The sequence below is a fragment of the Melanaphis sacchari genome, unplaced genomic scaffold, assembly GCF_002803265.2.
Source record: "Melanaphis sacchari strain LSU unplaced genomic scaffold, SCAv2.0 Contig26_pilon_pilon, whole genome shotgun sequence".
NCBI classification, from domain to species: Eukaryota; Metazoa; Arthropoda; class Insecta; order Hemiptera; family Aphididae; genus Melanaphis; species Melanaphis sacchari.
The window spans coordinates 450,420-475,608 of record NW_020271143.1 but is presented as its reverse complement, the minus strand read 5'-3'; the positions used below and the strand labels follow the sequence as shown (position 1 = coordinate 475,608).

General features: G+C 28.2%; 1 protein-coding gene across 2 annotated transcripts in view; it reads right to left on the bottom strand.

Annotated features, from left to right (window-relative positions):
* Positions 1–25,189, bottom strand: part of LOC112595360 (junctophilin-2) — a 170,224-nt gene that overhangs the window by 6,624 nt on the left and 138,411 nt on the right. For both annotated transcript variants that reach the window (XM_025340517.1, XM_025340518.1), the window contains one exon: positions 19,131–19,331. In XM_025340517.1, the coding sequence (XP_025196302.1) occupies positions 19,131–19,331 (201 nt within the window). The remainder of the gene's footprint in view (positions 1–19,130; positions 19,332–25,189) is intronic.

The window sequence follows — 25,189 nt, the reverse complement described above, 5'->3', positions numbered from 1 at the left end:
GTGTATACTTACACAAAATAATAATAGAGATAATAATAATAATAATAATATGATAGTGGTACGGTTACTGTGGTTTGATTACACACCATTCTTGAACTCGGTCATTCCGTGGCACTACAGCCCATTATTTTAACGATGTCATTTTTTTTTTTTTTTTGCTTTCTACCAAAAATCCTGAACCACACCCTCAACCTGCTCTCTCATCATTTCCATTAACCATTATTGTCCGCTAGTTGTGCATTTGACATCGCTTGTACTAAGCAACGGTGTATGTGAGTGTGTGTGTGTGAGAAAGAGAGACTTGCTTCTGGTAGACATTAAATTACTTAAGAATATATCTAATGCAAATCAATGTAGAAAAAATGAAATTTTTACAGAATGCTTCACCGCGTCACCATTCGATCGTGGCTTTTATCCGTACAATATTATTATAATATAAAATATAAGAATAATAATATTACGCATCATCGCAGACGCAAGAGACCATTAGTCATATGGGTAGGGGGAGGGAGTCCACTTAGGCAACGATCGAATTGTATTTCGATAAAAAATTACGTGACTCGAACATTGTTTGAGACAAGGATTGCTATTATTATAATCGTACACTCAGATTCAGGGGGCTGTGAAAGAATAAAAATCCATATAGTTAAACCAAAAATACTATACATTTATATGCAATACAAAATATGAGACATCTACTATTGTCTAGGTATAAAAAATATGTATTTGTTTCTTTTTTGTCAATTTTTGCGAATATATGAATTTTACTTTGCCATCTACTCTAGTTATCACGCAACGAAGTTATGAGAATATTTTATAGCTGTGGATAATGTTTATGTAATATTATAAGCATGTAAGTACTTTGTTATAGTTTTCGGAAGATTGTTTGTTGTTATTATTATTGGTGGGGACTGGTCGTTTTAAGTGTTTTCAGCGGTCTTCCCATGGGTCGGCATCACATTATTATAATAATATAAGTGTCCAGACAATTTTGTCAGGTCGTTATCGCAGCTCTATATTAACACGATAGCATTTCCTGACAAATAGTGCATCTCCGTGATTAAATATTAAAGTATTATAAATTATAATACTGCTGCAGGCTGCAATAGCATACGTGCATATGCGCCTCAAACCATATCTAAAGAAAAATTGGTCCTTTTCACTGTCTCCAATAATAATAATAAAAAAATAAAAAAACAGTACAAATCAGAACTTTTATTTTCGATATTTTCAATTTTTTTTTCCATACCTAATATATCCCTTTACACTCATAATGATGACAAGAACCATCGATCTTTTCGAAATGGACCGACCGTCAACTGTAAATAATTAAACTTATACGCTGTATGATATATTTTTAGTAAAAGTAAATGTGTTAAAATAATACACGAAAAAATTAAAATATTTTATTCTTCTTAATTGAGTTAATAACGTAAAAATGTTTTATATTGTTATTTAAAAATATGTAATATGATAATATCCCAGTAAAGATATGGATATGAAATGTAATAAATGAAAATGAGATTTCTACCACACCTGACAAATATTGGTAAATTTATAAATATTTCTACTATAGTTTACTGCAATTACCGGGTTACCGTACCGTGATAACTCGTTTAAGCTTCTTAAAATCCAATCATACAAAAAAAAAAAATGTAGCTGACGTCCTGTCCATTATTTTATTATATAAAGCTACGTCTCCTCGAGAATTTTATAAACCAACCAACAGCTGTGTCCAGCTTTAACCAACTATACTTCAGGTATAACTATGTGAGTTTTTAACCATTTGCATTTATTACTGAAAAGCCTGACGAAAACATAATGTACCGAGCAATCCACACTAAATACTTGGAATACATTTCAAAAATTTATAAAATGATTAAAAAAGAAAAATTTTGGATTGATCGTTTTCCTTTTCATGTTACTAAACATCGAATATTAAAAAAAAAAAAAAAAATAGTAACAACATTTGTCAGGCCAACAAAATATTACTTTTAAAACTAATTAATTACTAAAAAATACTTTTCAATAATACTATTTCATTTTGTCACACAGAACCGTTTGTAATGACTAATGAGTATCTACGATCAACTATGTACATTTTTTAATCAATTAAGATTTTAATTAAACAATAAAATCAGAGAAACGGAAATATAACAATAAGTATTTAAAAGTTGTTCGTATTTTCAAACAAACACGGATGAATACTTTTTACTTACTTCATTCTATTGAAAGTTTATAAAAATAGTTAATTGCATGTTTTACGGTCACTATCACAATTTTGTCAACTTCAGATCATTATACCGGTAGAAGTTTTTGATATCCTGAGAGCTTGCTTAGCTCCAAATTTTATGTAAGTTGACTACGAAGTAATAACATGCTTAAAGTTATGTATAAAAACCATTTTATGAATTATTATTTCTCGAACAAGGGTAATACATAAATGGAATTCAACCCGTTTTAAAAATGTATTTAAAAAAGTTAACAGAATAATAATATTGAAAATAGGATAGTGTGCAGGTGAAAAATTAAAAAAAAAAACAGGATTCGGGTGTTTTGGAAAAAAAAATGTCTTAACATTTGTTTGAAACATGCGGGTAAAACTACGGGTTAGCAGACCTCAGTTAACGTTAAACGAGATTTATTTTTACAAAACTTGTTACTAGAAAATTCGCAAAAACAATCTTTTTAAATTAAAACGGCAGTGTTTGATTTTCAACACAATAAATGTCATCGCAAATAGTTATATACGACATACGTCGACGCGCTTTGTGCGAAACGTTTCGTCCCTTTCGACCTGACTACAATACAATGAGGGTCTTCCGAAAAATACACTCAAAAAACGAAAGCGCGCTACACCTTTGTAAAACCAACAACCCTCTGGACAAATTGTGAAAACTATGGCGTAACATCATATATGTCGATAATATAAATTATATTATTGCACGCATACAAAGTGATATGAATAATAATAATAATAATAATAATGATAATACGCGAAAGTGTGTCTAGAAACGTTTTGTTGTCGACGCGTCTACGCGTCTCGCGGTGGTACGCCACAAGCGAATGGTAGGTGATGATTGGTGATATGTGGGGGAGGGTATCACGCGAGCGATTAAATGAGTACAAATACATTTAATTAAAAATTTTAATGATTCGGCAGTCGCATCTGCTCGTCTGACCGTTGTCTGCAATATTATTTATAACGACGAATATAGCGTGTGATTAGCGCGTTAAAATCAAACATTTTTCTCGTTATAGCGCTTCAGCGACGATTTTCACTACATAATATTCTACGTCTGCTCCGCAGGTGGTGGGTGTCAAAGTTGTAGGTGTTTGGATATGGGTGGGGACGTCGTCACCGATATTTATACACACTTCGCGGAGTATGCAACGCCCGTCAGGTAAGTCGGTTCATTGCAATTTGGCGTGGTTCATTCCCACGGACCGGAAGCACTACGATTCGTAATTTAATATCATACCTAGTATAATAATATTTTTTTTAATATTGCGCATGATATTGGTATATTATAATAACGACAAAAAATTGCACCACAGAGCGTATTATTATTGTTGATGGAAAGTATATAATATCATTATCACTTTTTAGAATTCTAAAAGACAAACACCGTTTTCTCGGTCGAGTGTTTTGAAAAAGAAAAAAAAATTATAATTTTAAATGACAGCTGTGGCGGTATATTTATTTATACAAATTCTACATTAGTAGTTTTTTGATTTTTCGTTTTTTTTTTTTTTTTTTCTTAAAAATATTAACTTTTTTTGAATTAATTAATTAAAAAAAAAAAAAAAAAAAAAATGATTGTATTTTGTCTGAAACCAACGTAACCATTCCTCTTCACAGGTCTCATACGTAATATTTATGCAATAACTGTATTTTCATAAACTATATTATATTTTTAGTATTTTAAATTTTTGAATTATTTTTTACTGTTACTGTATTTTATTATTACAGGTACTTTTAATATTTTATAATTAAACTTGTATTTAAATAGTTTTTGAGTTAAAAAATTTACTTATGGGTCAACTGAAAAATCTAAGTTACTTCAGCAATCAACCAAGCTAGTTCAATTTTCTGGTTAATTTGAAGATAAACTGAATAACTAATTAAGTTAAAAAGTTTAAAAAAATAAAATAAATATCTTAAATATTGAATGTCCAAGTTTGAGATAACAATATATGGTTGTGATTTACGATACCACCATATTGTAACTAGATATTATATACTATTGCATTTGTTTTTATAAATAATATGTAAGTATGGTGATTTACATAGCTTCAGTTGTAGAAAAAGTTAGATATCATTGTGTAATCTAAATGTTTGCGCCGATGCATCGTTAATGGTATTAAGAATATGTTCAACATCAATGTCTTAGTTAACTGTCCACTGACATCGTTGAAAAAGCAATTCAATGTTTCAACTTTCAATTTCAGTTTGATTTTAACATTTTAAAATTTTTAAAGAAATTATGACATTTCTCACAAAATATTAACGTCTTTTCTCCATAATATGATAACACATATAACATATTATAATACTATAATATAAAAAACGGTTACGCAGATACTTTTAAATAACTCTAAAGGGTAATGCATCCGGTTTATCGTTTTAAAAACAGCAGATGACACGTATCAACGGGGTTTTTTTTTTTTTTTTTTTGTAAACTTTGAGCATCTATTATTATTATACATACATATACGTATACCTTATATTACCATAATTATCTAAGACCACAGAAATGATTTAAACGTCATGATTTGCCCGTAACGCCACGCATACATATCTACCCACCTAATATCAAGAAAGCCTTTGTGTGTACACAGAGCAATCTGAGTACACGTGCTATCCATACGAGACAGTTTTCCGAGAATTATTGTACATACATAATATACTTATTTATATACTACTCACACACACGCACATGTAAGTCGATGTGTGTGTCTTCGTTCTGTCGGCTCAACGTGTAATATGGAACAGTAAATATTCCATTAAAGTTGGTGGCAATCAGTGTCAAAATCCCCCACGAGGATTTATCACGTTTTCTTTCCCCTATCCTAGTCCCCTTCAGCTTGCACATCCGCGGCGAGTGTGACAAATGGCGGACGGGCTGGATCGTACAAACTTTGCACTCGGATTTGTGTACAAACTTTACACCGGCCGACCACTATAGAAATATAGGTATGCTGCGAGATGACGCCCGTCTCACGTATTACATATTATATTACAATATTAAACGCGTATATAACATAAAATGTGTGTTGAACTATATTACTCGTATTATTATTATTATTATCACTATTAAACGGTTGTTTTGTATACTCGCAAGTAAATTACTTTTGATAATGCGTGCTACGTGTCAGATTCACGTCATAATGTGCGATGGCGATAATAAGTAAAAGTAAAAAAAAAAAAAAAAAAAACTTGAGTCAGTGATGTAAATGCTATTAATAAGTATCGGGTTAGTACACTTCACAAATAATATTATATTTAACCATAAAAGTTTAAGTTTAACATGCAGTTTTTTATATTAAGTCGACTTGGTCTTACCACGAGCAGAGTATATAGTAACAATTCTAAATATTGACTTATAATGTTTAACTAGTAAATATTTTATGAAGTGATATTTCAAAATATTTATTATATAATAGATGCGTTTTATTTTTGGAAAAATTTACCTACTGACTAGTCTTACTGATAAACAAATTACATTTATTACTTATAGAAATATATAAGTATATAATAAATGAGAAATATTGGTTGACAAACTGTCTTTGTTTAGAATTGTTCTTTACATACAATAATTTATCATCGAGTTAAAACACATCCATTGCATTGGTCTATCCAATGGTGGCGTACATTCAACATCTAACTACTACACAACAAAACGACTTGTTTACCCTCAATTTTCACTTGGGTCACACATTTTATTTGTTCAATTTATTTAAAATAATTATTAACCGTTTTGTTAACTACATTCATCCTAATACTTAATGCAAACTATAGCGGCTAGGCAATTACATGTTTGAATAAAACATTTATTGGTTTATACTTTATTAAAAACATTGTAGGTATTGTACAGGATAAACCGTAGTATACATTAAATTATAATAATGTTGTATACGGTATGGGGCAGCAAAAAAAATATATATATGTATATATATTATTATTCAAAGTAAATAAAAAACCTAATTTGATAACCTATATAATAAAAATGAAAAAGTAATATACTACGGAGTTCATCAACTAATAGAATCCAACGTGTTATTTTTTATGATTATAATGTATTATTATATTATATATTATTTTAGTTTAGTAAGACTCAACAATATTTTCTTTTTAACTTATAGCTGTATATTTGATGAAATGTATTTCATTATTTAATGGATTTATAAGAGCTTGTAACTTAAAAAAATATATTAAATTAAGTTTTAATCTTTTATCCGCGTATATGAATATTTATTTCGCTTATATATACATGGTTTTAACGATGATATTATCTATTACTATTATTATGATTTTTTTTTTTCAATTAACTGGAAACATTTGAGTTATGAGATCGTTACATAAACTAGTAAAATCATTAAATTAATTTTAAAATCAACTAATTAAAAGTTAAAAGTTGTAAAAACAATATTCTCGAGGGTATATATTTTAACATCGCTAATAAAGTGGATAAAATCCGATGATTCAATATAAAGTTTGATATTGACAATATTATAATGTTTGCACATCGTGATTGCGATGATTAAATCTATGGTGAAATTTTAACGGCACCTACACGATATAAACACCTATATTGCATAGTAGGTACAAACTCATATATATATATATATATATATAATATGGTTGGTTCTTTACGGCGACCCTTCGGCGTCGGCGGTCGTAGTTAATTTTTACTGATTGTAAATATTCTCTTGACGTCCACGATCATAATAATAAAACATAACGGACAATGACGGTATAGTGTAATCCAATTAAATGGGATTCGTCCGTCGTGATATAAAATGTATTTATATGTATATATATATTATAATCATGCGAGCCCGACGTCCACTCGGCGGCGGCGCCAGACGAAAAAAAAGGAAAGTCGTCTGCGACGGAAAAAATATAATATTATCAAATATTTTTTTTTTGGACCAGTACCAAGTGACGATCCTTCACATCAAAACCCGAAACTTTTGAATTTTTTTTCATACACACTACACTATATTAAATGACATGATTGTGTACATGAATGTCTGAATGATGTATTTACTTGGTGTTTTTTTTTTTTTACAAAGGGGATATCAAAGTGTTCATGATAATAAATTTCTATTTATCTTCAAGTTAGATAATGGCACGTAAGAATTAGATATTGAAAAATTGCCATTCAAAATATTAATACATAGTTCACTATAACCTTAAAACAAAATTAAGTTTTCATTGTATTTCAATAGTTTAATCTTTGAAGATATAATATTAATGAATGACATCTCGAAAACAAAATATATAAGTATGTAAGATATTATGTTATGTACTTATGTGTGTAAACTAGCAAACTTAAAATTTCAATACGAAAATATTATGTTAAAATGAGATATGAAACAAAAACGTAGATAATTTTTAAATAACTGCTAAATTATTACAATCTCTTGGTGCCTATGATCACTAAAATTGGTTGTAAGGTTATATAACGGGATAACACAGGCTATGGTTACTGATTATACAATAATATAGCGCGTCAGTACTACTTAATACAATTTAAATAAATATATAGTATTCAGTAATAAAAGTTAAATTTTATAAGATTGGAGACAATTAACATAGTTTACTAAACAACTTTTATCTCAACACGGATAATAATATATTTTGATTTAATTAATATTTTTTAAATATCTAATACCTATGTATTGTTAAAACAATGATTATTTAAAAACAATTGTTTATAAATATTATTATTATGTTCAATCTTTAAGTACCAAATTTCTTTTTAATTACTCCCCTAATCTACAATTATTGAGTGTTAAATTAACGTCCATAATAATAATCTTATTTGAATGCTATAAACAATTTAGTTAATATTTAATTATTATATTATAATATATAATAATTGCTTTTATCTATGTTTCAAAATTTGTTTAGGTAACAATAAGAATAATAAAGGTAAAAAAAAAGTGTTTTTCATTTATTAAGTTATAGTTATATTAGTATACTCGACACATTAACTCATTTGGTCACCGTTTATAAAGTGCGCTTAACTGAACGTGTAGGTGTTCTAACGAATTTTTTTTTACAAATTTGTTCAAAATTGTTGTGCATAAAATGAAACGTATTATGTGGGTGAGGTTATCTACATATTATATTTTTGTATCAAATTAATTAGTTATTTGACAGATAGACGATGTTAAAACTTATAAGCATTATTATATAGGTATATCTAAATACGAATTAGTGAACTACAATAAGCATTGAACTATAATTTCGACGAGTTGTGAGTTGTAGAACTCCACATTAAAAACCGGTGTTTCCGAATCGATTCTTGTATGCCGAAAACGTATTTCAAAACACTAATCCCAGAATTATTTATACGGTAAATACCCGTATCTGAATTTGTTTCCCTCAGGATTCTTCGTGAATAATAATACAACATGAGTCGTTAGTCCAAGCCTCGGAGTTAGGAACTTTATAAGTATACCATTAGGAAAGTCAGTGTCAGATATCTATTTAAATCCCAAAAACTGTTAACGCATAAATGGGAATAATATTACTGTTCAGCAACTTTTTAGCAGCAAATATTCTTTTTTTTCTTTTCTTTCAGCATCAAACAAAGCACAAGATGGAAAAATAAGGTATTAATTTTACGTTGTTTAACTTGAATGTAAATTTAACATTAAAATAAATACTTGATAAATATTTTCAGAATGAAAAAAAGCTATAATTTTTCATAACTTGTTCAAAATTAACGCAATAGAGCCCTTTTTATCGTACCAAAATGTAATTATTTTAATTGTCGTTGCATAATTTGTTTGAGCTTTTTAATGCATATTTCACTGTTATTTAAGCAAGTGAACATAGCTTTGAAACTCTTTCACGAGATGAATGTATAATACTTATCAAGTTTAGCCATTTAACTATATTTTTGAATTACGACTTTCAGTTTTTCTCGAGTATATCCACCCCATTAATAGGAAGAAAAGACCTTGAAAACTAATAACTAAGTATAAAATTATAAATACCTATTTACGCATAAAATATTGGCTATTCTAAAAAAAAAAAAAATAAGCACCTTTTAATTTAATTTACTAAATGTATACAATCCAATATTTAGGAGTAAAATAAGAATTTAGAACTTAAATATGCGTATTGAATAAATGCACTATTATAAATTATTCAATTAAGCAGTAACTACTTTAGCTACATAGGTGCATGCCACATGATTTTATCAATAGCTAAATAATATTTCAAATTAAAAAATCAATATTATAGAAACGTAATATCAAAATTAACCTATAATATCAACATAAAATTGACAAAAAAACATAAAAATCAGATTTATAACTTCATTTTATATACGTTTTTGAATAACTACAATGAATGTTATGACAAAAGTTAAGGTTAACTAAAATAAAATAATATATTGCACATAGAGTTTTGGTACTATTTACTATTTTTAGAATGTCTTTATATTTTACTCGTATATACCAAAAGCAACCACCTTGTTTATCTCTACCATTTTGTTTTCAATTTATATAGTAGTAGGGCCACATACATGAAACTTTCATTCAACTAGCTTCAACTAGCAAAAAAAAAAAAAAAACCCCGTTAAAAGTCCTAATAAAAAACAATTGTTTCCTCGCTGCACTCCGGGTACAAAATGAAATTTTATTTTACAAATACGGGATTCGTATTATTACTTGAAGCACCGTCTCATCATTTCTGTCGGTTTGAAAACATATAACTATATGAGCATAAATATATAAAGTTTTCACAGACATCGGTATACATTTGATTAAAAATATAATATTATATATATATCCCACATGAGATATTATATTGTATGCAATTTATAATATTATGGATCTTTGAATTTATCGTATCCCCCAAAAATGACGGGTGAACATCAAAAATAATGTTCATATGAGTTATACATTATGGGTTTTCTGTGTAGTGCGTACGTCATCGTCATAGCGCGTAAAATAGAAATTTAGAGCATAATATTATATAATATACATCATGTTTTCGCATATATTATTAAAGATAATATTATGAACCAAACTACCACTGTTGTAACTTGTAGTAATCACTATTATTTCATTGATAAACAAAATATCATAATATTATTCAGTAAAATACGTATAAGTATGTCAAATTCAATAAAAAAAAAAAAAAAAAAAAATAAATTAAAAATGTAGGTGTATTGTGGTAAAAATTCTTGACTATTCAGCATGATTATAGCTAATAAAAAACGAATGGCCCATCTCAAGTCTCTGTGTATTATATTTTATGGATAACTTTTTTTAACATTTTCAATGGCACTAAATTTTTCATATATATGTGTATGCATTATAATACATTACGTTAGGCAGAAAATAATGTTATTGACCAATAGAACACCGGTAATATTATTGTTATAAACAATATGAACTAAACACGAGTCACCTCCACATAGTTCGATTATGTTAAAGTTCTGAAATAATATAATCAAATCTGTTATATTGACAAATGGAAGAATTTACGAAAATTAATGTGTTCATCCTCGATCAAAAATATATTTTTTAATAAAAATGAAAAAAAAAATTGTTAATTGGAGATTTCGCAAGTTTTAAATACATTTTTACTTTTTTTTTACCAGTTTAAATATGGAGAGAACTAAGTATTGTTGTTCATTATTAACAGCTGTTTAACCTAATGATATTTTATCAAGATTTTAGATTTAAAAGGAATACGAACAAATCTTGAAACTTATATATTTGTGTTTTGTTTTCATGGTACAAAATTATGAATAATTTATTCGTAACATAAGAGTTAAATTTTACCTAATTAAATAAAAAAAAAATACATAATTGTTGTTTAAAACATTTATTTTTCAAATAAAATTATTCATAGTGGTGAATCAACAACGTATATTTCTAATGATAATTTGCATTATAGTAGCTAATTATAAATCAACAACAACAAACAACGTCACAATCTTTATTATACGCCCCAATTGTCCACATTGTCAAGTATGGTGATTTCTACAAAAATTAACAAAGATCAAACAAACTAAAAATATTTTACAGATAGGTAGATTAAAAGCCCCGGCATTAATTTGAAATAAACTAATCTACAATGATACGGGAACACAGCTTCTACAAAACCGGATTATAAATTAAAAATCCAATACAAAAACTTTCAAATGAACATAAAACAATCTGAATGAGCCCGGTAAGTATAACACAGAGAACAAAACAAAGAAATAAACGTATATGACCCAATAGCTGTTACCATTAAAATTGTCGGTTATTTTAACAAAGTTTGTCAGCATTTTAATCTTTAACGTTTAAAAAAATATATACGTTTATTAACTATTGTACGTTCATTCTATGAGAAACCTTGTATTATATTATCAAGCTTTTAAAATGTAAAACAAACGTTTTATATGAACATCCGCAAAAACAAAAATAAAACTTTCAATATATTAAAAAAATATATAAATATATCATGCCTAGAAAAACATGTTAATATAAATCTTTGTTTAAGAATTTAAACTTGTTGTTTCTTTTTTAATAATAAAAAATACATCATAATACATTTTATTGAAAACAAGCGTTGCGTAAATACTCCCATTTCATCGTCATGTTTGGTTATTCATAATTATTAAGCAAAGTACTGAGACAATTGTTTCTATTGTTGATCCCCGAAGAACAAATAGATCGTAGTATATTCTTTACTAGGAAGTAAAAACCACTTTCAATCTTGAATAATAAAATAATGCATAGTTATTAAGATTTCTATCTCACAAATAGAAAAATGTACAAAAAATATAAGATAAAAACACATATCGCTGTAAAACTTGCTCCACTTTGAATTTAAATTATTTTTACAATTCCAAATTAAAGAAGAGCTTTATACTTCACATCACTTTTTTACGCTACAAGTTTTTAGATGTATTATATAAATTATTTTATGTATACGTACTAGTATTATGTTAGTCAAAATAAAAATTCAAAAGTCTTATTTCCATCCTAAAATACTAATGAAGACACTGAGTAATATACTTAAAAATATTCAAAGTAACCACTACTTCTAAAAAATACCATTTATTATTTTAATATTTATGAATCATTATATGGGCCCATAAATCTGTGAATATTAGCTACATCGCTGATTATGTACCCTACTAAAATGTATGCTAAATATATTCTTCATATAATATACGTATAAAGCTAGAGAAATACAAGCATATTTTCTTTAGGTTTACTATAGATTCATTTTAGACATCACGTTATGCGCTACTCATAAAAACGTTCCCATCAAAAACCATCTTGATTACCCATCTATTTATACCATAGATTTTTTGATCTTTAGTTTCGCAATATTCACCCTGTTCAAGTACGTAGCTTGCAATTCCAAGTTAAAAAAGTAATTATATAAAATATGATCACCGCGTTAAATGTTCTATCTTTATTTACCACCAATTTAGACATAAATTCTTAAATTTAATAATTTTTGTTTTCGTTAAACTATTTTAAAATGTAAATGCACTTGATAAAATGTTTTATTATTATTATTATCATAATTTGTGCTGTTTTAATCTAATATTTGCATTTTTGATTAAATAGAGCTCATCTACCTTGAATCATAAATAACTAATATAGCATTATGAGATTATTATCATAGCAATGCCGAGCATAAATTTGATACTAAATTGCCGACACAAGCTTATAACCATGTAGAAATAAGGCAGACTAGCCCTCAAAAAATAAACACTTAAACATACCAGCCTCTTTTTGAAAAAAAAAAAATGAAAATCCTGCTTTTTTAAATTAATCTGTGAGTATCTTGGGAACTAACGAGTGTCGGCCCTGAATCCACTAGACTTTTAGAGTACCTACCGACACAACACGGACTTGAGCGTGACGATTATATCGACCGACCGGTGGTGGGATGGACGGTTTCTTGTTAATGTGGTAATAATATAATTTTAAATTATTATAAAAGCGATTATAGCAAACTTGTCGACATAAGTACAAACAACAAAGCGGCCGACCCAAGACCGGACTTTGCGAACCACGAATAATATACATAATATTTAACAGGATTATTCAAAATGATTAATCTGACTTCAAATGCTTATAAATTATTTAAGGTTTCGAGTGAATGTATTGATTTTATATTTTTATGTGTTTTTTTTTTTTTTTTTTTGTTAATAGTTCTAAAATTGTTTTTCAAGGCAGTGAAATCGCTTCAATTTTTAACTCTAAGGGAAGTTTCTGATTATAAAATTAGATCAAGTTGGTACTTTTGAGATAAAAGAAAAAAATCTTAGAGCATTTTTCTTAATAACTGAAAAAGAGAAAAAAAAAAGGTAAACAGGAATTTTTACGCAAAACCAATATTTGTTGAAAAAATTGATTTCTTTATTAAATTTAATTCAAAAACGCATAACCGTAAAAACTTATATTTTTATCAAATGTTTAAAATATAATGTTTTCATACATTACAAAATATTTTAGCTTTTTTATTTATAGGCAATTGAAATTTTTGATTTTTGTTTTAATGTTAATAAACATTTTTTTTCTTGGTCAAAAAAGTTTAAATATTTAATTAAAGATTTATCATAACTTGTTCATAGTCTAATAAAAAAAAAAAAAACAACAACAACAAAAGTACATAGACTTTTTACAAACATTTGAAGTACGAAATTAAATAAAAATTGTCAAAATCACAAAAATTTACAAACAACGAGTGTTTTATAGTAAAATTTTTATAGAATATTAAATTTTTAAAGCTAATAAACTTGAAGATCTAATTAGAAGGTTTCTCGTAAATAGTTCATACCGAAAAATCTAGGAAAAAACCAAGAAGCATATATGGTGATGATTTTTTTTTTTTTTTTTACAACCATTTGAAATTCAAATTCGGACGTAAATAGACGTTTAAATGAAGGAGATCAATGATTTTAGTTTATTAGGTTTTATTTCCGCGAATGTCAGTAGCCAGTCCACCCACCGCCAGCTGATGTGCCACACGGATTACATGCGACACGAAGTGATATCGTATTTTATGACGTATATACGCGTAAAATACTGATAAATAGTCGTCACTGAATAGTGAAAAATGTAAACAACGCGGCGTGCCATACTGCCGTTTTAGCTCGAGCAAACACAACCCCGCGCAGAATGATAAGACGTTTTATCGCATTGTAATGCAAACAAATAAAATCGCCCGACCGTATAATAATAATAGTCGTAATATAATAATGTAACGCAAAGGACATAGATGACGGTCGACTTCGGGACATATTATTATTATATTAACAATAATAACGACGACGACGACGATAATAATAATAATAATAATAATAATAATACGCCACGCGGCCTATGCGTTTCTTTATTATCGCGCCGTGAACTTTTTACCCGTTCCGTTCCGTTCCGACCTTTACGCGTCCCCGCCGCCTAGCACCGCGACGCTTAATTGTATCGAGACCGTAACGTTATATTATCATTATTATTATTATTATTATTATTATTATTTCGGTCCTGGGGGACACGACACGATTTTCCCCGTCGGACTCGCGGGGAGGCGGATACGTAAGCAGGTAATTCGATCTCGACCTCAGGGCCCCGTGCAACTGTATACTTACCGCGCTCGGCGGCGCACACCACGCGCTTTCCCGCAACGCGAGTGTGGCGCACGACGATAATATTATTATATTCATAATGCGTAGGTGGGTGTATTGTGGTTCTTATGTAACCGATAAATCATATTATCATTCGTTTAAATGATATCTCGTGACAAACGCCGGAGACGTACGGGGGACGGTCGTGCGAGTGGCGCGGGGGGGGCACGCATTTCAAACTCCTATAAATTAAAACAAGTATAAACTGTGCTACTGCACAACAATAATGATGATAAAACGTAATAATAATAATAATAATAATCGTAATGATAATAGCGTGGCGAGATTCATGTGCAATACGTAAACGACGGGCCCGCAATACCGATACAATAATGTTTTGTAGATTTGATAATTGTAATTATTATCATAGATCAAATATTAAATATATTTAATCTATGTTATTATTGTCTGCGCTCACGAGTAGTACACTGAGCGGACGCGTTTACCGGCGATTTCCTCAGTATCAAAACACACATTTACCGGGAAACGATTGAATGAATTAATACACTATTTTAGACGTGTAGCAGTAATTATTTGTGAGTTCACCGTTCTTTTTTTTTAAATTTTTTTTTTTTTAATCACGCAATCAAAATCAAATCAAATGTCAAATGTAACATACTCTCTGAATATTGGTATATGAATGATATTATTATATTCTGTTAAAATTTTGTTTAATATTTTCCCACAAAAAACACCTACAGATCACCGAAAAGCAAAATAAGCTTCAGTTAACAAAAATGGAATTTCGGAATTATACGCCTAAAATTCAGCTAACGGCCTAATAATACTAAATCACAATAAATCTTGTGATATCACTGTACGACATAAACAAAGTTTGAATTACAAAATAATCAACTTCAATTTTCAAGAGATCAAACAGTTCCTCTTACCGTGGCTCTAACTATATCCATAAAATACGAAGCTGTATAATCAAATGCCATTGAATAGGTTAGATTACGTTACATACGAATACCTTGAGGCTGATGGAAATTAACCTCTCTAAACATAATAACCTCACAACTTACGGTATATTCACTAAAGTTAAATACATATGATTTTCTCACATTGAAAATATACCGAATTATATTTTAAAAACTAATATCTAAAACTTTTACGAGAAATCCTCGCAGCTTCTAATAAATGCTGTTTATAAATAACTATAACATGTATGAATGAAACTACTTTCTAACGAATACTTTAAATACAATTTTGAACAATATATATATATATATATATATATAAACAATTTTATCAGATCATCTCTTCGTCGTTGATACCTATAATAAGATAAAAATAATAATGTATATATATCGCTAATTTTGTTTGAAGTTTTTTTTCTAAAGTTATACACTTCAAATATTTTCAACGTTATTATTATTTTTTTTTTTTCTATAATCGAAATTAATCTTTGATAAGTGCACAATTTTTTGAACAAAAAACTTGTTTAATCTATTGTTCTAATGGTTATAAAAAATAAAAGATATCTCATTATATATTCAATATAATGCAATATAAAATGGAAGTATTATACAAGTATTTGTAATTAAAAATTATCAATGATGCTATATAATATTATTATCATTAAACATTCGTTTAAAATTTTACAAAAATAGCTACATTATTGGGAACGTTGATAGATTTTAGTTTCTTTTCATGAGTCTGTTTTTACTATATATAAAAAAAAAAAAAACATTAACCACTAAGTAAAATTAAGCACACACATCTCCAGACTTATTATGTTTGGTAGATATAAAATATTTTACGATCTTATAAATAATAATAACAATATTATTAATATAAATAATAAGTTCAGAAATTGAATAATTATAATGTATATAAAACTCTGTGGCTATACTTGTATTTTATTATGTGCATCTGTATTATGTTGTTGATATGTTTTTGTTTTTAATCATCGTTTAATTTTTTTTTTTAAGAAATTAAAAATGTTTAATTTTTCCGAAAAGTTAATCATTTAAATTACAGTGTTATCCATATAACTTGATATTATAATTTAACGGGATTTATACGATAAAATGTATACCTTACAAACGTCATTAAATATATCCAAACCAGAGAATCGATCACTTCTACTGCAGTTTTGGCGTGAGACCGAGATGTAGAGGCTGTTTTAATACTCCACCCGCGTAATGTAAAGAACAAGTTGAACATTCTATATGTACAAATAATAGGTCCCCAGTGTCGTTTGTCTCCACGTGTAAGACTATACTCTAAAGCGATTTTCCTCATTTCTGGTTCATTACTATAGGTATAGCCGTGCAGATAGCTAAGTACCGCTATAAATATTCTTGTGACAAAGTGTATCGAATCATAGGCGTGGTCACAATAAAGAACTGTGGGTAGCTTAAGTTCTATACCACCTCTATTGACGTCAGGAGTCGTTTTAAGAACATTCATTTTTGATAGATAGGCGTAATAAATATATATATATATATATAACAAGATACATACAATGTTATCATTGTTTTAATGTTGTGTTTGTAAACAGTGACACTTAAAATATGTTGTGTTACTTTTTAATTTATTTTGTGTAGGTATTGTCACTTTTTGGGTGAAAGACTACGTACGAAGTTAAAATATCTAAAGTTTAAAGTAGCTTTTTCTAATACACGGTGTAAACTTAGCAGGAATATATGTTAAAGCTTATGAGTTATGAAATTTTTCAGACATTTTTTAAAAACCAAATCTGCAAACTATAATTAAGTATATTAAAAATCCACTGAAAACATGCACTGTTATGACTGAGAACTGAAGGAAATGTCAGAATGGAATTTAGTATTAGTTAAGTCAAAATCAGCATCTATATTTCTGTCAAAATGGGCTTTAGTATATAGTTAAATGATAACTATTTTAATATTACATTCGTTTTTTATTAATGTTAAATTATGTTATTGTAAAAGTTTCAAACAGTTTTAAACCACAATTCTTATATAATTGTAGCTGTTGATGTTTTTTGTAATAGATAGTATAAATTAGTTTCGTATTAATGAAATGCTATATGATGTTTGGAGACTTATTAATAGCTGTAAGGAGGAAGAAGTGAAGGTCAAACAGGAATATCCAGACCTATGTAAAATACAACTGCAATTTTAGTACCCCTTCCTAACACAATAACACGTTATAAACCGCATTGATTATTGACGTTCATTAACAATAATAACTCTAAAGACTTAAAATTTTCACCGATTATTATACTCTTGAGTCTTTTTCTAGAAATTTGAATTTTTTATCACTTTTGAAAAATTGTGGTCAAGAGTTTGAATTATAAATTGAGTGATCTACATGTATTTAACGTGAGACACACATTATTTCAGAAAACACAAGCAAAAACATTTATATCATATACATTTAAGTTGTTACATAATGATAACGAATAGTAAAAGCATATAAAATTACTTTTTGAACGGCTTAAAATTATATAAAATAAAATATTTTATAAAACGTAAATAGTTTTTTAAAAATGAAAATGAATGTCTTGAAAGTTAATGACAATGGATCACTCAATGTAATATATTTATTTTATGAGCTAATTTATTATTATAATTGCAATAAATTATTGTTCATCCACGTCATTTTTATTTCATTCGTAATAACAGAGATGATTCGAGTTCGTATATAGAACTTAACCTGTATATATAAGTTAATTCAAATACATATACAATAGTTTTTAAGGTTGAGTAATTTAATAGATGGTATTGAAAATATTATTTTCTTATTTTTCTTTGGAAAAATACTGTATGATGGGCACTATATTATTTGTACCACAGGTATTAGGACATCGGATATTAAATCAATATTGATTATCGTATGATTTCAAAATCATCAACTGTTAATTTTATATGAATAACGCAATAAAATTAAGTACTATTTAAAACTGATTAAACGTTATCTACAATAGTGAAGATTGAGCGCGATCCAAAACAAAATGAGTTCGTTATTGAAAACGTACGAAAAACCATACTATATGTTACCAGCAACCTACAATATTTATAGAGTTATTGAACGCGATTCGAATCAAAATTGGTTCGTCAATTAAGACAAGTGATAGGTATGGAATTAAGTTAAACTAAAAGTTAAATTGATGGAAACTTAGCGCAACTCGTCAAGTCCGTCTAGTAAACGCTGACTTCTAAACTTTATAACAGCTGTAATATGTGTACTCGCCAACAGAAAGCCCACGCCTTTCGGGGTGTACGAGTATTATTGTATTATTTTTGTGGCACGTACCTTCATGTGTGGACTGACTAGGTAGAGCAGTGGGTTAGCTCTGAGCCGTTCGTTTTCTTCTTCCAACCTACGCATCTCCTCTCTTCTGGCCGAACTCAACACGGACACCTCTTCCCGGGTGATCGACGCCGGAGCGTTCGGCGGCACTTGGACGTCCGGCAGACTCTTTTTGCGTTGCAGTCCCATCTGAACTGGAACTTCCTGCACAATAAAAACAATAATATATTATTAGAGGCGTGAAATCTTAAACAATAAAATAATACAATATCGGTATCATAATAATAAATAAACGTTAATTGTGTCAGTTTTTAAGATTGGACCGATCTGTTCAGGTTATACATAATTATCATCGATATGCTGTTATAACCGGAACAAAATGTATCAAATATAAATAAATATCCATCGAACCGATAATATCATTTGGCGTTACGAAGAATTAAAATATATTGAATATGCTCATTTTATATTACTGTAAATTAAATCATTTTATTATTTACTAGATATTTTTAATTCAAATTAAATTATAACTAATGATGACATTGATCAAATAATAGAATATAAAAATTTTGTATCTACGTAGCGTTTTTTTTACCATATTATATAATTTTATACACATAGCAAGGGGAAAAAAAAAAGTATGAGACGCATATAATTTCTAGTTTCTAGATAATATTTTACATAATAATAAACATATCTAGTCGGGTAATAGTAAAAAGTAGATTAAGCACAAGATAATGATAAATAAAAATTAATAAGTATTTTGGAAATATTTTGATTGCCTAAATATTTATTGTTTTTCTGTTTGATTTAGGAACGAATAATAATTGTCGGATGCTATGTTAAATCCAAAATCGTCTTATGATCATTAAATATACTATGATAATGGTTTACACATTTCTCTGTACAATAAATTTTTGATTTTTAAAACCGAATTATAATAAATATATTTGATGATGGAACAACAATGGAACATGCAATAGCATAGATCCACAGAAGTTATATTTCAAATTGATTTACTAGCGGTATTTACCAAATTATCCATCGACCATACAATAAAATATAAATTTCAATGTAAAAAAAAATAAATAAATAAAAACGTTGAAAAGAACACACAGTCATGCAGACAGAATATGGTAATTTCACAGCTTTGTTCATCTCGTCACAATCCACTTTTTTGTAATTATTTTAAATCTGAAAGAAATAACAAAATCCTATTCTGTGCACACCTCGGTACTTACAAGATGGGTAGGATTTTATTAATAACAAGTCTACCGCAAATGTCACTATTTTGAAAAATGTTCTTCACAAAGTCTGCGTTCAGTTTCCTGTATCTGAAATAGGGTTAGAAATGAAAGTTTTGTAACAATTTTACCGTCTCGCTAAGTGTTTTTATAAAGAAAACTAAAATAAAACACATTATAATAAAAACCAATGATACGCTTGCTCTGCACAAAACTTGAAATCAATCGCTAAATTTAAATGCGTATACTCAGAACCCTATAAATATAAAGCTAAAGTATTGAAATGCTTCCTAACAAATAAATCTTACGGTAAAACTCTAAATGGGGCGGGATAAAATCACTTCGGTGTATTTTTAATCGCAATGTATAATAAATTGTATATATTTCAACTTTGTCGCCTCGTACGCATCACACCTCACCGTACAATCTCAATTGAGAAAAAAACATTTAACTATATGCTGCTTAATTAAATTTATCTTCGTGATAACATTTATATTAATTATACATTATACCATTTTAAGAACCGATTTAATGTTTAGCCAAATCCAATAACGTGTGTCCCTAAAATGTGGAAAAATATAATTTACCATTTCGTCACATGTATATATATATATATACTTATATAATATGTATAATAATTAATATTACACTATTATTCACTGATGAATTATAGAAATCCGTGATGATATGATATCAATATAAAATATTCGAATTCTCAAGCCATTAAAAAAAAAAAAATATATATATATATATATATATATATATAGTAAATAGTTAATAATTATCACGAGACATACTTACACACCCTCCATGTTACTTCCCCCTCTTCCCTCAATAATTGCTTTAATTCGGATGCAGTATACCATACACTTTATTACTGTAGTAGTATTGTTAATAACGAAAAATATGGCAAAATCAATACCTACACAAATACACACTCACACACATAGATAAGACTACATCAAATATTTTGAAATAAGTAGTTTCATTGTCGATTGTTCCTATATATTTATATCATGTACACGTCGAACACCAGACGAGACGTTCTCAACAATAATTGGCAAAGCGTTTAAAATCGATAAACATCGTCCAGGGCCCATCTATATAAGAACTATACTAGGTGAGTTTGTTTTTATTTTTTTTTTTTTACTCCTTAAAAATGTTTTATCGTTGCATCGTGCGCATTATTGAAGGCCTCTTCTCGACCAATATTTACTGCGAACGAGCGACTTTGAAAGTTTTCACATTTATAACGGAAACTATTAGTGTCGCTGCAAACTCTGACCAACTTATTGTCTATGAATAACTATTTTAAAAACACGTATATTCAACGAGAGCAACACGAATCTATTTATAACTATACAGCCCGGGCCCACGGAGCGGCTCATGATTAATTCATTTGTCAAGTCCGTGCTCAAATCCAATCGTTTTAGACTTTAAAAGTAGTACAGTCGTTAGCAACATGAACGAGTAAATACATTAAACAATCGTCAATAAACTGAAATCAACATAAATAAGAAATAAGACGACAATGCGATAGTATCGCGACGGCCATAATGCAGTACCTACCTTCGAGCAAATTTAGGACATTTTTAGGTATCATATTATAATATCTTATATCATGAAACGGTACCGTGTCTTATTACAGTAAGACATCGTATAGACGAAAGTGTTGCCATTGAGTGACTTTTTTTACAAGGCAGATAGGTGATGATTGATTAGCATAATTATCTCACTACCTGCAGTACACTACGATGTACCTACGTCATATTAAAATTATCATTTAACAAAAAACGTTTAGATTATCAGATTCTGAAATTTCCACGTCAAAATTGGTCAACATTCAGGTGAACGAGTTGTGTGTAAGAATAGGTATAATTAGTTTACTGTTATCTTTAACAAACTACTAGCTGATCAAAACAGTTATACCTTATAATTATTACTCATATTATACTTTTATATTCATATGTATATTTTTTTTACTCAAATTATAATACGCCTTTAAGCGCATAACCGACTCTGATCACTGAAGTGTGTAAAGTGTGTATATTATTATAATTTTGTCCTTTTACAGGTAGGTGATTCGATAACGTTTGAAATAATGATATTACAGACGTGAAATAAGATTTTTTCTTAGGCATGTTCCTCTGATCACCTACCTTCTCCCCTAAAAAAAAACAATTCGTTTTATCTTTTCCTGCGACTCAAGTGGTTTAAATCTGAGTTGTTATGCTTTGAAAAGTTTTTAATTTGATGACAAACTTGAATAATTTTCTTTTCGGATTTACTCGTATTTTATTTTAAAACAACTTTTTAAATTATTTCAGGTATTACGTCATAATATGTTTGTTTATTTTTTTTTCAAAATAGCTTGAGCCAAGATATCTCGTTATAAATCTGTCCATTTGGTTTTGATATAACTATATTTAACGAAATGTATTTATTTTACTTATAAGTTTATTACGAACACTACAGTGACAGTAAGTTGAGACACACAGATTATTTTACTGAGATAAGCGCAAGATGACTATTTTAGCAGAAAATTTTTGTTATATATAATTCACCTTATACAAACAAACAGCTAAAATATAATATTATAAATTAAAACCAACAATGATTTGATACTTTCTTGGTTTTATATTAGCATGATTAATTTAACTAATCAATTTATTATATTTATTATTGTAAAATAAAGATATAAACGTAAAAAAAAATTATACTTCTCATCAATTTATACCTATATTATATTTTAATTTCCAAAAAATAAATATTAATTTTATAACCATATAACGTTTTATATTGTAAACTACTAAGTCTAACTCATAATAATTATTGTTTTTTGGAATTTAAACATCGCAGTAGCCACTAATATAACACTAAAGCATTTTCATTTGGTGTCACGATATTCACGTAGATATATGTAATTGGTTTGATTGTAATTTTTGAACAGTAAACTATAGTTTGTAAAAATGTCATGCATAAATAATGAGATTTACCATGATGAGTTATGGTAAATAATTTTAAAATAATAAACTAAATTTGAGAAATATTTTGTAAATACATTTTTTCTCTCATTTTGAAAGTATTAGACTATCAACTCCACCGGTTAATGATAAGATTCACCATAAACAAAGTTTTAAAACAAAATACATCATACATATCAATTACTATATGACTGTTAAAATTGATTTTAATATCCATATTTACTAATTATACGATCACTTAATGTGTCTAATAGTTAAACATAAATTAAATTTGTTAATTTACCTATACATTTATTGTATAACCATAATTAATCTATAAATAGTAGCAAGTATATTTGATATCTAATTAAAATTTATGAGACAATTTCATCATGCTTAACCAAACACATTGTTTTTTGATGTGGAAAATAGGTTATAACTTCTTTAGGCCCGACTTTTTTCATCCAAAAACATTTCCACTTTTGTTTAATTAAATAATTAAGTTTTTCGCTGTTTTTGCAATAATTGCTTTGATTTTTTCACAAACATTTTTTTTAATCAACATTTCAGTAACCAGATACTTTAAAAATAGTGTTATTTTATATGTAGAAAGGCTTTATGTATAACAACATCAACGGAAATTTATTGTTCAAAGTAATTATTAATGAATTGTAAATTAACAAATAACTGTTGATTATAAAATAATTATTTTCTTATCGCAGAAGTACAGCATGGTTACAAGTTTACAACCAAAATAAATGTATATACTGTATACATTGTGTAATACATTCAAACGGATTTAACAATGTTAAGAAAGAGAGGGGACTACATAGAATTGGTCGACACAAAACTTACATCTTCAGTCATATTCTCGTAAATAAAATACTTTTAGTTTCGAAAAGAACTGATAACACATATTATAAAGTATTGTCCCCTGAGTTATGTATGCTATAAGTCGGAATTTCAAACCACGAGATTATAGGTTACAGTTTCAATCACTATGATTCCGATAATTTTGTTTAAAAAAATAAAACAGAATAAGTAGAAAAAGAAAAAAAAACAGCATATTGTTATAAAATCTACAGTATATACAGATTTTAGATACAATTTATTATTTTAGTATTTAAATATAGTCGATAATATTGGTTTTTACGAATTTTATAAGCAAAACTGAGAAACTATTCGTAAAAAAAGATGTGTTTTCGATTGAATTCAATATTCTTTAAAAAACACGTATAAAATGTCGAATAAATGAAATCGTTGAGTATTTTGGTGGTACCTATGTATAATCATAACAAAATCAGCTTCACAGTGATATTCTTATCGTTTACATTATAAATTATAGATAGGCTTGCCATTCGTTCCGGTGATTCTGTGTCCCGGCCCGTCATTAATTTTGTCCCGGTTAATTGAAATCGAGAGAAAATAACTTTAATATTGTATTAAGTTATTTAAATTTTAACGACATGTTTTCGCAGGTTTATTTGTCTTTATTTTTTTTTTTTCAAAAGCTACAAAAAAAATAAAAAAGGTTATTCAATATTTCAATATGATGTACCGGCTTGGAGATGTTAAAATCTGACAATCCTAATCACAGAGAACGCGTGCACATCGTATTGCAGTACACGAGTAGATAACACACCGCGTGCGCTACCCCGATTAATGCGTTTAAGACGTCGTGCGTACTTATCTATAACCGATACATGTACACGAGTTCAAAATTCCGAAAAGTGTAGTTTGCGCCGCGCGGACGACGTTTGGGTGTTAAACTACGGTTGTTCGCACAGTTTTCCGCCAAAGTTTTTCGGACAGATGATAAAGTACTCTGTTGTGCAATATTTGCGATCGAACTGTA